Here is a 17,022-nt window from a genome sequence, read left to right on the forward strand (position 1 = left end):
AATTGTTGTTGTTCTGGCTCCCTGCAAAGTACTACTCTGATACGTGTGTCCTGGACAGAGTCGCTGCACTGCTCTAATTTTGCTTTCTCTGTTTTGTTTTAGTGCTTCCTGGAAACCTGGGACCGTACCGCTCACCCAAACCATTGTTTGTTATTCAGTGTCTCTGCCAAACACTAATCTGACAACATGTTCAATGGCCAATATTATGTCTCCCTCTGAATATATACACTGAATGTGTCTGAAAATATACGAAGCAATCTGGAGAAAAACCTAGAGAGGCTCATGTGTTTTATTCATAGCTATCCACTGTGATTGTGGACGCAAATGAAAAGAGTTGGCATGATCTTGGACTTTGGCAAAGACTATAGCAGGCTGCACAGGAAACTGAATGATTATGATGTTTGTGGTTTCCATCGTATATGTTTGTGTCTGATTTAGTTGAACAGAATGTGCCGATGCTATTGGTGGGACTAGCGCTGATCAGATATCGTACTCTGTCTCCTTCAGTCTTCCTCTCTGCTTCTCTCTGTCAACAGATTGACAACACAAAGCAGCGACTATGTGAAATATAATCTTTTCTGGAATCTGTCCGTGAGGACAGTAGGCTACAATCAGTCTCATATACTCGGTCTCACAGGCTCTTTTTTGTCTCTACCAGCATCTTGTCTTTCTTACCTCTTACTTCCACTCTCACTTTTACTCAAATTTGAGTCTCTTGCACATTTTCCTTGGAGCCGCTCTTAAAAAGCAGGGGCTCATTCTGGCTTTTCCCCATAAGGCCTTTCAGAGAACTGTGGAGACCCATCTGGGGCAGGGGCACAGGGGAGGGAAGGGTGCCACCTGTGGGTGTTCCTCCACTGGTTGGAACCTGGGAACAGGATATGGATGTGTTCTGAGACTGAGAGCAAGGCGAGGGGTTGTTGTTGTTGTTGAGGCCCACACCAGTGCCAGTGCCCATTCCCAGGCCCATCATGTTGTTGTTGAAGTGATGGGTTTTGTAGTAATGGTTGAGGTGCTCTGATCGAGCCAGGTTTGGCAGGTTGACTATCTCTGGGTGGTGCAGCCTGAGGCTCTTGCCTCCTCCTATTCCACTGCTTCCGCTCTGCGTCACGGTGGAGCCTCCTGAGATGCCACTGCCCCGCCCACTGGCCCCAGCCCCCAGCTCATCCTCCACATTGATGATCTCAATGGCACGAGCAGGGCCATGGTGTTTGTGCAGCTGATGCTGCTTCCTCAACTTATAGAACACCACCAGCATCACTGCTGCCATGAAGGTAATGGCTACGAAGCAGCCAATGATGATCTTGGTGGTCTTCATCACATCATCCAGGCCCGAGAAGCCTGGTTCAGTGAATGGCACAGTGAAGGTGGGTCGGGTGGCCCGAGGAGAGGAGGGGGACCAGCCTGCTGACAGAGAGGAGGCTGTGGTAGAAACACCCTCTGGCCACAGGTGTCCCGAGGGCGTGGGGCCAGGGTGAACACGAATAAATGTCTCATTAATGGCTACCAACGCAGACTCTTCTTCTCCTGGGGTCTCCACTGTTTCCACTGTGACTGTTGTAAAATAGGTGTAGTTGACACTGGCATCAGCAGCGGTGACATTGAGGACAGCAGTCGCCGTGGTATTGCCAGCAGCATTGGTGACCATACAGGTGTACTGGCCCGTGTCACGCAGGGTGACATTCGTGAAGTTGAGTGTGCCATCATGCAGGACGGATATCCGCACTCTGTAAGAGCCATGGGTCATTAGTGTGCCATTAGGGGTGATCCAGTTGACAGATGTTGTGGAGGTGCTTGTGCGACACTTGAGCTCAGCGGCCATACCCTCAGTGACATTGAGGTCTGTAGGTGGCTCCACGATGACCGGCGCATAGCAGGTGAAGTGGCTCTGGTCAAGCTCTCCAATGTACTTGCCCTTCAGGAATGGGGGAGCATGGCAGCGAGCACAGCAGGTGGTGTTGCTGGGCACCGTCTCTTTTAGCCACCAACTAAGCCAAAGCACATCACAGTTGCAGATCCAGGGGTTGTGGTTAAGGTGTACCCTCTCCAGCTGGTGAAGGGGTGTGAAGAGGTCATGGGGCAATGAGTGCAGGGAGTTATGGGATAGGTTGAGCTCTTCCAGGTTTTTCAAGTCATCGAAGGCGTTGCGCTCGATGACGGACACCTGTGAGTGCATTAGCCACAGCTTGCGGAGGGACACCAGGCCCTGGAAGGAGCCAGGTCGGATGATCTCCAGTCGGTTTCCTGACAGCTCCAGCTCCTCCAAACGAACAAGGGCTGTCAGTTTGGGAATGTCCTTCAGCCCGCACATGCCCAGGTTCAGGTAGCGTAGATTGATGAGGCCCACAAAGGCTGCGTCAGAGATGAAATCCAACTTCTTGAGCTCACCCAGGTCCAGGCGACGTAGCGAGGGCACACGGTGGAAGGCATAGCCCGGCAGAGTCTCAATGGGGTTGTTGCGCAGCCACAGCTCCCGCAGCTTGCTGAGGTACTCAAAGGCATGTGATGGCACCAGTGTGAGGCGGTTGTCGAAGAGCTCCAGTGTGTTGAGGTTGGGGAGGCCATTGAATGCTCCGACTTCGATCTGACGGATCTGATTCTTGGAGAGCTGGAGGATCTCAAGGTGCCTCAAGTGCTTGAAAGTGTCTGACTTGATGACCTAGAGAGGAACAGATAATGATGACGTTATTGTACAACATGTAGAATGATTCATGTAGATTTAAAAACAGATGTGTAGGTCATCTATGCACATTTGGCTCTGGTTCTAATTTCCTTGTGAATTACAAAAACAAAACACAATTAAAACCATCATACGTTATTACTGTGAAGGATTTTTTTTATCATAAAGAATGTTTGATTCTGTGTCTCATAGGAATGTTTCATTTGTGCATGGACATGTAGTTGACCTAAGAAGTATCAGTGCCCTTCACAATTGCCATGTTTTATGTTGAGAGGCTCATGCCATAGGCGGATTATGACATAATGAGCCCAGGGGCCCAAATGTGTAAGAGCCCCTACTGAATTGAGGGGCCCATCTCAGCTCATTTAAAATCCTAAGGATAAACTGAGGGGGTAAAACACTCACTTAAAATGTATCATGGAGGTTTCTTTCTTGTGACATCTTCAGCATTAATAGTTAAACTATTCCTTGAGTTTTTCTTTTTAGGACTTTTGGGGAGCTGTTATTGACATGATGACTAAGCCATTTGACAAGAAATGCAAAGTTAATAACATCAACTTCACACAGAGGCTCTGGCTTAGGGGCCCCTTGAGCCCTTGGGTCCCTGGGCCTGAGCCAAGTAGACCTCTTTGGTAACACACCCATGGCTCCTGTCTGTCTGGATGATAAGATGTCAACTTTGTTGAGGCTCCCGAGTGACACTCATCCTTTGACTCTTGTCTGGTGATGTGATGATACAAGGATCTGAATGACGTGGGACAGATACTGTATGAGGCTGAAATGATTGCTCTGTATTTTAAGTGTTTGATATGTCCCTTTCCATGCGTGTGTGCTGAGTCACAGGCTTCACTGATATCAAATTTGTGTTGTATTAAACATATTTGAGTAGAAACAGCTGAGGCTCATTGAATTTATTTTACTATTTATCAGTTTCTTAAGGATCACATACAGTATAAGCTTTCCCAAAAGTACAATTTAATTGATGATTAATATTTAATTTATGATAGCCATATCATTAGATATAGAAATTTAACAGATATGAAGTTGTAATACTGACATATTATTTTTATATCATTAAAGTTAGAGATGGTGTGGATGAGCAAAACATTATAAAATCATGTAAAGAAAAAAAAAGGTAGTCAATTAATGATTCACAGGCAGAAACATGGCTAAACGCATGTTTAAATAAGCAAACCATGCAAATATAAATAATTCATTTCTCTGCTCATAGTGGTAACAGCTGAACTTTCCACTCCAGTGACTATTGCTGCTATCTGCAGGGGAAGGTGGGCTTTTCAGACAGACTCCCACTGACTGCTGACAGTGACACCAGCCACTTTTACTTGTGTGTCTCCCAGTCGATGTTCTGGCTCCGGGGGGAGCGGGGGCACCCTGGCCTCCATATTGGAGCTTCCATGTTATTGATAAAACAATATATTTTGGGTGATGGACAGTAAAACCCAAACCCCTAACCCTAACCTGCTAACAAACACAGTTGTCTTTTTTTGTTTTGAAGATTCCCTAAGCTCAGATTTAATTTCACTGCCAAACTAAAGGACAAAAAATACTCAGGGCCTAATTCACAAAGAATGAACTGCAGCCACTGATAGCACCTTGAATTGCACTTCACTTGCACCTGTAGTTTGCTCCGTCTTAACGTGATATACCAGCGCAAACACGCCCACAAAGTTTGGCAGCTGAGTGCAGTTTGCCCCTGATTTGCCCGTGATTGTAATTAGCCACATGGCAAAGTATAAATGCTGGCTTTGCGCCAAGAACACCGTGGCAGAACAATGGTTTGTTTCCCACATTTCGTAAAATAAATTATTTAAAGTTGCTTTGAAAGTGCGTGACAGAAGTTTTGAGAAGGACCACAGACTGTCACCTGTTCAACGCATCACTATCTTCGGATGCCATTAAAGTAATAATGATTATAATAATAATGTCAAAATATTATTTACAGACTGATTTAACAGACAATCACTGCTGCCACGATCACTGGAAAGTCTTGGCGAGAGGCTTCCACAGAGGAGCGCCCAGTTTGCACCAGCTTTCTAAAGACGTTATTTATTTCACTCAAACTGCGTGTGGCTATCAGCGCTGGTGTTAGGCTTATTTGCATAGAAAAGGGCAATTTTTGTGCCAAATATATGCATATTACCTCATTTAAATACGTGCAAATAACACTGGAGCACCGAGACGCAATCTGCTTGGCAGCGCAGTTAATGGAGCATTTCACCCTCTGCGCGTGCTTTGTGAATTGGACGGTATCTGTTTGCTCCATTTTTACCGGTTTAGCGGCTGCAAAAGCCACGCAATCCTTTTGTGAATTCGGTCCTCAGTGGCCAAGGTAAGGCTCTCCAAACTCCACCCACAACCTGGTGTATAATCAGGTGCCACAGCAAGGCACACCATCTGTGGTACTGGTGGTGAAAAATGGCAAAAAAACAAAGAAAAAATCGCACTTCATTTGTAGTTAAATGCTTATATTCAATAATCATGTGACAAAAAGGAGGCATTAAGCACTTTATCTCTAAGCACTTCACTAAACCTGGCGTAAACCCTGTCCTATTGCTAACCCTGACCTTATTTCAATGCCTGCTCCAGGCACTAAAGTGCTTTTCACACTGTTGTTTCAGTGAGACTCAGGGGACCTTCTACTGACACATTATAATCCCTTGATAATTAGCTGATTATCAGAGTTGGACAATTCACATGAAGCGTCACCACAAATTGCCATGTAAGACAAAACTATGATACTAAATGAACACATTTTCAAAACTGTCTTGGTGTATTTATCAAGACACTTTTCTTTAATCTGTTTTGCAAATGAACAACAAATAGAGATGTTTTTTTGCAAGAAGACATGATTCTGGAAATCATGGGCGCCATGGGCCCTGGACAGCACACACTAGCATCAGTGCGTCCCAACTGGAGCTTAGTTGGCGGGAAGGCAAAGATGCACAGCAAGTGAGCGCGACTAAAAGCCCCTTAAATCTCTGATTGTTTGAGATATGTGTGGCCAAAGCCCTATGTGAGACACACGGAGACTCCTGGAGTCTGGCCACTGCCGCTTCTGTATGTAGAGCAGGAGTAGGGGGGGCGATAGGCAAAGAAGGGGGGAGAGAGAAGGAGGGGAGGAGATATTAAGAGGGGGTGGGAGCTGTCAAGGCTTTACTCTCAGGGTACTCAGTGAAGGAAAAAATAAGCCAGAGAATCTAGGATGCCTTCAGGTGTTAAAACATTTTTAGATTTTTAATCATTTCAAGTGGGGCTGCAGGATACAACAAACTGAATCGGAATTTGTAGGCTAAAAACGAAATGCAACGAATATCGTTATTACTTCTTTAATATGTCTTCCATGTGAACAGCATCTCCGAAAAACCTCACATACTAAATCATGTGGCGTAATGTCCCCGTTATGCTCCGCTAACATCACATAATGTTTAATAAGATGTTTACTCAGAGGAATAGAGGACATCAGAGTGCTCCGTCCAGATGAACAGAGCAGTTTGGCACGATGAGAGATGCACTGGACAATTTTAACAATGTATAGGAAACTCGTTGCTTTTCATTAGAGGAGATAAAATGGAGTGGAAATGACTTTAAAATCACAAAAGAACAAAGCACTGTCAGCAACATGAGGAGGGCTCCATTTACTTCAAATGCTGCTGCAAAGAGTAAAATCAACCCACTCTGTTTATAAATGTAGAGATTCATGTGCTTTGTATTGATGGTCTGTGGTTAAATGATCTTCCCTTGCAGCTGTAAAGCCACATAACGCTGTCTAGGGACTCTAGATAAATTGGTAATGCATACAAAAGGCAGCCCGGTGTCATGGAAATATGCCTTGCTTTCAATTCATAAAGTATTCCCTCAGTTCAGCAGAGGCTTAAGTGCCTTTTTCTACCATTATCACCGTTTACGTTTCTGTCTTTTCTCAGAAGTAAAGTTTCCAAGAGAAAACCTGTACCAACAAGTTAATCCTAACATCCACAACTGGCTGCAAAAGCGAATGTTCCCTCTGATAATAGGCAAAAGAAATGCATACACAAGTGTTAAAGGCACATATACTGTATGTGTCTGCGCGGATTTAATTGTGTATTGTTTGTGCTCTTTGAATCTGCCACACAGGCTTCTCTCTTGATGATAATAAATGAGATCGTATTTAGGTGTGTCATTAGGCTACGTGCTGAAAAGAAGCAGTGAAAACAAGGAGTACTGAGGTGATCAAATGTGTGTTTCTCTGTGTAATTTCAACCTGCTCTCATTCCCTGGTCGTTAATTGTTGGCGCTTGGTGTCTGATACCAACGCACAGGGCACCCTAAAGCATCTTTGTGAGATGCATCGAGCTTTCAGCTAACTCCAGTATAAATTCATCTGTGGCAATATTAGACACTTAGAGCAACTGATGTGGTATAAAGAGCGAAAAAGTCCGCATAGGAGGTCAGCGTTATTGAATGCATCAAACAAATACCAGGCTTCCACCCAAGATAGCATAGCTCATGTTCCTTGTGAAACCAAAGGTCAGTGCTGAGTTATTTTAACCATGTCACGTGACCACGTTATGCAGTTAACATACTCTAAGTTAAATAACTTAAAGAAGTATTTCACTGTTGGAAAGATGGCCCTCTCATAAAACAGGGCTGTCTATGCAGTAGAAAGATGCAAATACTTTTAAAATTTGTGCCACATGACTAAAGGAAACTGAAGAAAAGGGCTGTGGCATTCAGGTTTGCTCAAGAGGTAGAAAACCTACAATTACCAGAATGCTTTACACCGCACTGAACCCATAAACGCTTTTTCTGGTGGGTGACAAAAGGCTAGCTTGGCTGTTTTCACACAGGAAACAATATGGCTGTCAATGGATTTTGAATTACAGTTAAACTGTTAGCTAAAACATGTTGCTGAAAACATTTGAGGTGAGAAGTAGGCAACACAGTTACAGAATCTTAGTTCATAATTGATATAAACTGTCTTACAGTTTGGTTTCAGTATTTCAGTAGCAGTATGGAGCCCACTTCCTGTTCACAAATTCTCGTATTACAGCCAAACAGGGCACTGAAATATGTTTCTGAAGACATTTAAGGCAAGAAATAGGCAATGCAGTAACAGAGTCATGGTTTCTATTTGATCAGCTGGAGCAACAGCAGAAATCAGCTGGTTGATGCGAAATGCGTCACCAAGCGATTTAAGCTGAGAGATGAGCAGAGAGATCTGGCCGCTGGTAAGATGAAGGTAAGTTAACAATAGTTAATTTACACACAGGCCTACTACCCACATCGTTGTGATACAAAGCTGGTTTAAAATTGGCAGTTTCCCTTTAACAAACTTACTTATTTTAATCCAAACCATGATCTTTTCTTAAACTTAATCAAGCAGTTTTGGTTCCTAAACCCATCCGGAAGTTTATTTTAAAAAGACACTGTATGTAACACGCGTACACTGTAAGATTCCTGTAAACATGTAAAAAAAAAAAAACACTGTATGCATACACTGTATGCATGTAACAGGCAGAAACTGACATCCAAAGCTTACACTGAAGCGATGCGTCAGTTTTACATGTTGGGTCACTGACCAAGCTGTATTTGACAAGTTCTGAGTGAGAATCTGGTGGTCATTTAGACCAGTGTTTCTCAACTGGGGGTACAAATACCTGTTGGGTCACTTTGGACTGCAGGGGGTACTGACAATTTTTCTTATATGTTAGGTAAAAAATATCAGCCATGCATATTTGCTTTTGAGAACTCATAGGAAGGTTTGTGGTATCGTAATATCTGTATGTGTCTCTTTGATAATTCTATACAGAACTTTTTGTCATGTGATATGTATTTTCATTATCATGTATGAAATGCGTGACATAAATCAACATTGACATGACATAATTTGACCAGATGAGCATCTCCCTTCAGCCAATATTTACCTGTATCGAGTTCTCCTGCAGGTTGAGGTATCGTGTGTTGACTGATATGCTTTCGGGCACCTCCTCCAGGTTTTGCCTGGTGCAGATGACTCGGCTGGCCTGGTTGGAGCAGGTGCAGAGGGAGGGGCAGGAGGAGGCGGCTCCCACCAACTCCGGCCCAGGGAGAAGGAGCCGCAATAGCAGCTGGGCCAATAGAAAGAGGAAGGGGGAAGGGCCGGGAAGGCAGGTCAGCGTGGCGATGCGCATGGCAACTGGGACATGACCCTGCTCTTTAATCCGAAGGTACAGGTGAGGTGACTCCACGCTGGTGGATCTGCGAGAAAAGGTTTATTGTCCCTTTGGTCCTCCAGTGGCAATTTGTTCTTTCTAATTCCACATCCTCTGAGATGTTTTTTGTCCTCTGTCAATCTCTGTGTTTTTCCCTCTTGTTTTTTGAACATAGAAATATGCAGATAAACAGATGTTATTCCCTTTTTTTTCCTCGTGTTGTCTGGGGATTTGAGGGAGGCTTTTTGTGAAGTCAGAAGAACCCAGGAGTTACTGTGAAGAAACAAAAGAGAGAGAGAGACAAAGAGAGAGAGCAGATATTAAAGGCAGAACACAGACTGCGCTTCATGTTTTCACCAACAGTGAATGAATAGAACAAATAATAGGTAGACATCTACAGTATAGCTTATCATGGGAGGGATTGTCAAGAAATCTTTGAGAAGCATTAGAACGTCTGTGTCACTGCTCATATCAAATCCCACATAATCCCTGAGCAGACATTCTGTCAGAAATCAAATCCTCACACCCAGGGCAGGTGGAAGCCGATTTCTGTAATTAATGGTTCAAGGAGGCGGTGCGGAAATATGGAAACAATCAAAAGTAGGACAACATGGTATTTGTTTCTTTACAGCGCTGCATTTAGCATGTAAACATAAATTAATCAGAGAGGCATTAATTTTTGAAACACTGGTATAACTGTTGTAAACAAATTTGCACCATCACACACAATCATTCTGAAACAATGATGCAATTAATGGCTGCCTGAAATAGTAGTGGTAGAATTCTTTTCATTATCAAAAGTAATTGATTAATCATATAGTCAATAGAATGACTGCAGGACAAGTGATCTTTGCACCCATGTTCATCGAAGCATTTTTTTCCCAGCTGAAAACGCCAGGCGCTTCCAAGGAAACTTCTTGCTTGGAGCACTTGAGAGCACTATGTAGGCACAACATTTTTTCTGCTAAGAAGCTCTGGTTGCCTCTGGTTGCTATGTTGTGGAATATTCACAGAAGTAAAAATGTTGGTATTTGCTCTGGCCCTTGCTCTGGATGAAAGAAAGGGCTGAAGCATGTAGTGCCATAGGTTGGACCAGCTTGTCTATATGTGTTCATGAGATTATGTTGGCAAGGAAACATCTCAGCGAGTACCACTGTCTGGATCAAGAGCTGATGTTGAATGGAGCCAGGTTCAGGGAGTGCTTTCAGATAAGCAGGACACCATTTTATATGTTGCTCCAGAAAATTGGACCTTCTATATCAGGGGTGTCCAAACTTTTTTGAATGGGGGCCAGATAAAACAATGTGAAAATACCTGGGGGGCCAAGTGATTCTCGCATCAAATGGATTTAAAAAAATAAGAAACTAAAGTGAGACAAATGCAACCATTTTTTATTGTGTAAAGGGGCACATATGGTATATTTTGAAAGTCAAGCTGAGGGCCGATTAAAATTGGTCTGTGGGCTACAATTGGCCCCCGGGCCAGACTTTGGACATGCCTGTTCTATATCAAGAAGTGACACAAATTACCGGGAGGCAGATACATGAGGGATTAAGTCATCTAAAAGTTCAAGTAACAAAAATTAGCTCAGATACAAATGCTAACTTCAATAACTAGCTACATACTTATGTAGTGTTGACAGTAAGCAGGAGCTGATTTTTGTTACCTGAGCCCCTTTCACGCATGCACTGCAAACCTGAAATTATCTTAACCCGGAGGAGCTGTATGTAAGGGCGCATATGTCCGAATGGATTGGACATTTAAACAGACTTTGTCCTGCCAGCTCCCAAGTACAAGGTCTGTGTAAATGTCCTATTGAATCCACGTGTGAACTAAGCAGGTAATTCTCTAGAGAATTCCCAGCGAGCGAGTGAACATGTTGACGACATTGCATGCAGACCGTGCAAAACTGGACAAAAACAATCATTCAAGGGTCGTTCTAGGCGAGGGGTCATCTACATGAAGGCGGCAATGAAAATGACAACGAAAGTGGAGAGACCGGAGATTTAGGAACCTCTGTCGGCGATAATGGAAGCTGAAATCATCAGGGAATGGCAAGAGACTCAGTTGCTTATGACCAAATTACGAACCAACTATGTGACCGCAGTGTATCTGCATCATGTGCTGCCTCCTGCACGCTTTACCGAGGTGCTACACTTTGTATTTCCAGTAGGTGAGAATGCTTCTAACACAATTTCCTGTTAAGTGTTACATGTATGAAAGGCAAACTTCGAACAATGTTCAGACCTGACTACGCGGAAATTGCCCTGAGTTCATATGAGGAAACAGCTCTTGATTCAATAAAACCTCTAAAAAATAATGATGTTTGCCAGCAGAATTTACTTTAGTTGTAAAATAAATTTACATGATATGAAAGAAGTACACAGCAAGGTCTCAGATTTGTAAAGCTTTGACTGTGTAACACTTGTACTTAAATTATTAAATCAAAATAGATGTAGAAGTTTTTATTGTTGAATAATAAGCTAATTGTTTCAGCGCTAATTAGGTTTTAAAAAGATAAAAGAAGATGTATGTGATATACTTTGATCAACAGCATAATCGCCACATGCATTTATTATAAATAGGAAGATAAACAATCAAAGTCATGGTTGAGATAGAAGAAGGTATTTTCTGCATCAAACAAAAACTCTTGGGGATAGAAAACCACTAGTGAGGAAACCCATGGCTCCTATACGTGAGGGTTTTAACCACGTTTCCTTATTAACAAAGTGTTGAACGATGTTGGATTTTACGGGGAATCTACTGTTCTCCCAGTGCAAATGAATGGTTTCATGCAATGGTGGAAGGAGTGAAAGGAAAGAGAATGAAAAAGCTAGTGTGTGACAGGAAGCAACAGGGTTATGGGACATGTGGTCTTGATTTTGAGAACCATTAATAATACCCCTGGTGTGAGATAGAGGCTTCCAGTCGTCTCAGCAGTGGTCTCATTTGTTCATGCTAATTATACCGAGGTATAACAATTAATACGACATTGATGAATTGACGTTTGAACATGTGATTCTAAGCACCTTTAAGTCAACTCATACTCATCAAAGCAAGCCCCAAACCTTGAAAACAGTAAGAGACTAAATCCAGTAAACACAGGCACTTTTTTTTTCTTCTTTTTTTTTTTTTGCAGTAGCATAGACGCGGTGGTGGGACTAAAATGCTAATTCCACTCCTGCACGAGCACAGCATTGCATGCTCTAGGGGCTGGAGAATGGCAGCGAATGGTGCAGTCTACATTAACACTAATAGATGGCCAGCTCAAGTCAGGCTCCACCAGCCTGGAGAGGCAGAGAGCCTCTCTTCCCCTCTGCAGGTTATTTAGACCTGAATAACCTTAATAAGGGCATCCAGCAATCTAGATACGGTTATTAATGATGATGGTTGTAATGATGGGACTTTGACATGCAAACTCATTTGACACGCTGAGCATCCTCACTTGGCACAGTAAGAAAGGAGTCGGGGGGAAGAGGGAGAGACAGAGAATGAGAAGGGGAGAAGGATTATTAATCTGATAGATGACTGTATGGCTGCAGGCAGAGAAGGGAATTATCAACACTACAGTAATAGATGAATACTGAACAGCTGCAGAGAGCGGGCCGGAGAAAGAGAGAGGGAGAGGGAAAGAAAGAGATGGAGATGGAGACAGATGGAGGGAAGGTTGAGTGAAAGGGATGATGAGGGATAAAGACCCAGAGAGAGGTATAAATAGTGGGAAGAGCAGAGAAGAGATCAGTAGTAAAAGAAAGATATAAAAAAAAGTGGAAGAGGGAAAATAGGGAGGGAGAGAAGAAGAGACACATTAATATTAATAATCTCTCGCTCAGTGAGAGAGAGAGAGAGAGAAAGAGGGGAGGATGGGAGGAGGGCTCAATAGAGAGATGAATATAAAACAGACAGAGACGGAGGGAGGGGAATGACAACACAGAGACGCATATAAAACAGAGCGACGGAGAGATGGAGGCAAAAGACAATACAGAGGGAGGAATATGAAACAGGTGGAGATGTAGAGGGAGAGAGGGAGAGGGAGGGAGGAGAGGTGAGGCTGGATGGGTGGGGGCGAGATTGATCAATAATGCGTACGCAGTGCTTCAATGACATTAAAACACACACAAGGACACTATGATAAATCATATCGGCAGCAGCATCTCTGATCAGACAGAACAGGACACCAGTGTAGTGGGACGGCAACCGCAACAACTGCAACACCAGGCAACGATGCAACAGTCAACACGGACAGCGGCTCGTGCTGCCCTGCAACTGCTCCTCATCTGTATCCCAACACACAGCGGTGGCAGCACCGACGGATAAAGAGGCACTCAAGTGTTATTTTTGGATCGACTCTCACCTTTTTATGTATTTTAATTTCCAGCCACCTTTTTTTTCGCTCTCGTTTTTTTTCCTTGCCAGCGAGAACTAAGTGCCAGAGCTATTTCAGGTAGACAGCATCTGAGCACAGTCGAAAGGTGCAAAAAAAAAAAAAAAAAGCGAGCCGGTGGAGGCTGAGGTTAAGATGGTAGCTCAGATGTTGGGGTGAGGTGGTGAGTGAGAGTCCATGGAGGAGACTGAGACTAGTTGGAGCTGACAGCTGGTTAGAGGCTGGTTGATTGTATTCTGCCTCACTGCTGTCACTATGCACATGTTACAATCGTCTCTACCTGTAACTCTCCCTCCTTATCCGCTCTCTCTTCTTCCATTCTCCATCTCCCTTGATATCTTCTCCCCTATCTCCCATCTCCTTCTATAAAAGTAGGAACAATCTCTTCCTCTCTCGACGAAGTCTTCTGCAAACTCATTCAGCCCCCCGCTCCTCCCCCTCCTCCCCTCCCAGCTGCCTTACACCTCCTTCCTCCCTACTACTACTTATTTCCTGGACCTCCATTCCCCCCCTTGTGCGGCGCACTGTAGTGTCCAGTGATGGGGGTAAATGCTGCATTGACCTCTCAGTTTGATGAAAGATTAACCTGCTACAATGATGCATATTAACCCTTAACCCCCCCCCATTCTCCTTCCACCGCACACAAACACACTGCAGCTTCCTTTCCCCCTTTTGCTCTCTCTCTCTGCATTCAAATCTTAGCCAACAGAGTTACCATGGTTACCTATTCACCACAGTCTCCCACTCCGTCCAGCTGTATCCCACCAATTCCACATCCACCCCTCTCCTCCGCCGCCTCCTCCCTCATTAGCACCCTATACACGCTCATATACAAACGGCACGAACCAAACATGAGTGCGTATGACATCAACACTCCAAAAAACCATGAGGCTGCATTACAGCAGGCCGCATTACTGTTTTTAGCTCTGACAGTGATTATACTGTGATTTACAGTGAAGGTGAATACACTTTATTTTGTCCTGTGTGTCGCCACAAAATGACAAGCAACCACAAATCACCAGTGCAAAGTTCAGGGTCATCTCTCCAGTGAGTGATGATCCAGTGGCGAGATAAAAGGTAAGCAAACTGACATTGTAGTATGGAAATTAATATGTTTTTTATAGATTAAAGGACTATACCAGTGTGTTTACGGCCCTGACAAGCTATTTTCACGGTCAGCTTTTTACAAGTCCTTAAAATGAAACAACAAAATTCACTGTTTGCCCATGTCCCCTACAGCAACACATAGAAGCATTTTCTGCTCCTATAGGCAGGACAAGATCATCTGTCTGTGCCATCCAAAACTGTAACAAGTCACTGTTGATAAATAGGTTAGTTGTTTGATGTGACAAAGTTAAGGGTTAAAGGCGCTGAATAAGACAGGCAGAGCATTAATATAGCAGCAGACAAGCATTTGCTATGTAATGATACAGTGGTATAATGGCGTCCTGAGCAGCGAATGAAGTCATTCTACCCCTCTGTGTGTTGAAATACCAGCTTCTCTGTTCTTTGTTGTGGTAAACAGTCCAGCTGCATGTCCATGTTAGTACATGTGAGTCCCTGTGTCTGTGCACCCACTGGCCAACTGCACTGCATTGCGCTCATATGGCTACCGTTGGTAGTACGGAAACATAACAACCACCCTCCAGGCCCCCCCAGGTTAACACCATTAGGTCTGTCAGCACTGTTGCAGTTGCTAGCACTGTTTGCACCATTGCATTGGTTGCACTGTTAGCTGCCAGCAACCCGGCTCAGTCACCTCCATGTTGAGAGCCATGTGCAGACAATCCTGCCTTAATCTCTGAATTATAGGTATGTTCTGAAACCCGTATACAGCCCCTTCAAGGTTATGTTAGGTGGCAGCACAAAACCACTTGGTTAGGTTTAGAGAATGATCCTGGTTTGGGTTAAAATAAATAATGTGGTACGTTTAAGGAAACATCATGGTTCAAGTAAAATGACAAGTTCATTTAATACTTGGATGTTTTAGCTTCAGGGCGGCACGGTGGTGTAGAGGTTAGCACTGTCGCCTCACAGCAAGAGGGTTCCTGGTTTAATCTCTGTGCGGAGTTTGCATGTTCTCCCCATGTCAGCGTGGGTTTTCTCCAGGTACTCCGGCTTCCTCCTACAGTCCAAAGACATGCAGGTTAACTGGTGACTCTAAATTGCCCGTAGGTGTGAATGTGAGTGTGAGTAGTTGTCTGTCTCTTTGTGTCAGCCCTGTGATAGTCTGGTGACCTGTCCAGGGTGTACCCCGCCTCTCGCCCAATGTCAGCTGGGATAGGCTCCAGCCCCCCCGCAACCCTCAAGAGGATAAGTGGTCACGAAAATGGATGGATGTTTTGGCCTCACTGTGCAGAATAATTTACGGATAGGGTTTGACAGAAGAAACCTGCTTTAACATGTATTTGCTGAAATAAAAGGATTTTTTTTGGCCCACCTTTAATCGTAGTTTAAGAAATATGCATACAAACAACTAGTTTGAAAGCCAATTGTGGTCCAATATTTTCCACATTGATATGTAACCCACTGATGTGGAAATTCTGGTGTAACACTAAGTTACTTTTCAGTGAAGGAGGCAACTTCTGTCCAGCAGGAGTTAATCTTTTAAAGGTAAATATATTTGCTTATTCATAGAGTCTAGACTTTGTCAATGAGGAAGTTGAATTGTGTAGATGTATAATTTAAGTAACAAAGTAACTGATTTTTTTGTGGAAAAGACATCACCAAGAGTTTTATTCTAAGCAGAGTATTTTTATAATGTATGTCGTGCATGTCTGATTGGGTCTTTGATTAAAAACGGGCGTGTTAACGGGCTTTAACTAGGCTAAAAAATGCACTTCACATTTTTGCAAACCATTTTCCAATGAACATCATGAAGTTCAAAATTTCAGATGACTTTTTCCCCCACAGCTCCAGGAAGCCATTAATTTTCATTAATTTCTATTCATGTTGAAAATCAAGCATTGCAAGACAACTTAATATGTGTACTACAGTTACATTATCAGTGGTATGTAATGTAATTCAGGCTCAGATTGTTTCAAATGCCTGCAGCACATTTCCTCACAACATTCATGTGAAACTGATGTTCGGTGTGATGGACAACATACAATGCAAGTTAATATTTTCCTATGGAAATAAATGGAAGCCACTGGATTCTTGAATTATTCAAACCCCAAAACAGCAACATGGCTTGCAGACTGATTAGATAGGATGTGAAGTCTGCTATGAAAGACTGGTATAGATGGCAGAGGTGCTTTTGGGGCTCCAGCCTTGAATGTTTTCTCAAATGCCTCAAATCTTTTAAGTTTTTCAAATATCTCTACCTTTGTTTCATTTTCCACCAGTCTCTCTGACTGGACTGGCAAATCAATGGAGTTAAAGTTCTATCACTGGGAAAATATTACCATCTATAGGTCCACTTTAACATTGTCATGAAGGGCTGTTTGTGAGTGTTTTTAGCTGTTAGCTAGCTAACTACCATAAAACTTCAATCAAAAGCCCAATCAAACACCCAGTCTCTTTTATTAGCCTGGTGTAGCTACACATTTTGGCCAATAAAGGCCTGTCTCAATTAGACGCCTGCTCTGGTTGCCAAGCAGTTCATTTTAATAGAAGTTTTGGATGTATAAAACCGGACTGTTGACTACCCACTTGAGCTAACATTATTTCCCAATTTAGATCACGCATATAAATATAAAAGTTTAAACTTTTGTCCATATGGAGAATGCACATTGTTAGCTCAGTTCATTTCATTTTACTGAAAC

General features: G+C 43.3%; 1 protein-coding gene across 1 annotated transcript in view; it reads right to left on the minus strand.

Annotated features, from left to right (window-relative positions):
* Positions 1-556: 556 nt before the first annotated feature.
* The window catches only part of lrrc4ba (leucine rich repeat containing 4Ba), a 36,676-nt gene continuing 20,210 nt past the window's right edge, over positions 557-17,022 (minus strand). Inside the window, exons 2-3 of the mRNA XM_033645244.2 lie at positions 8,605-9,144; positions 557-2,659 (exon numbers count right to left, since the gene is read on the minus strand). Of these exons, the coding sequence (XP_033501135.1) occupies positions 701-2,659; positions 8,605-8,850 (2,205 nt within the window). The 5' untranslated portion in view covers positions 8,851-9,144 and the 3' untranslated portion in view covers positions 557-700. The remainder of the gene's footprint in view (positions 2,660-8,604; positions 9,145-17,022) is intronic.

This window comes from Epinephelus lanceolatus, chromosome 18 (genome assembly GCF_041903045.1).
Source record: "Epinephelus lanceolatus isolate andai-2023 chromosome 18, ASM4190304v1, whole genome shotgun sequence".
NCBI classification, from domain to species: Eukaryota; Metazoa; Chordata; class Actinopteri; order Perciformes; family Serranidae; genus Epinephelus; species Epinephelus lanceolatus.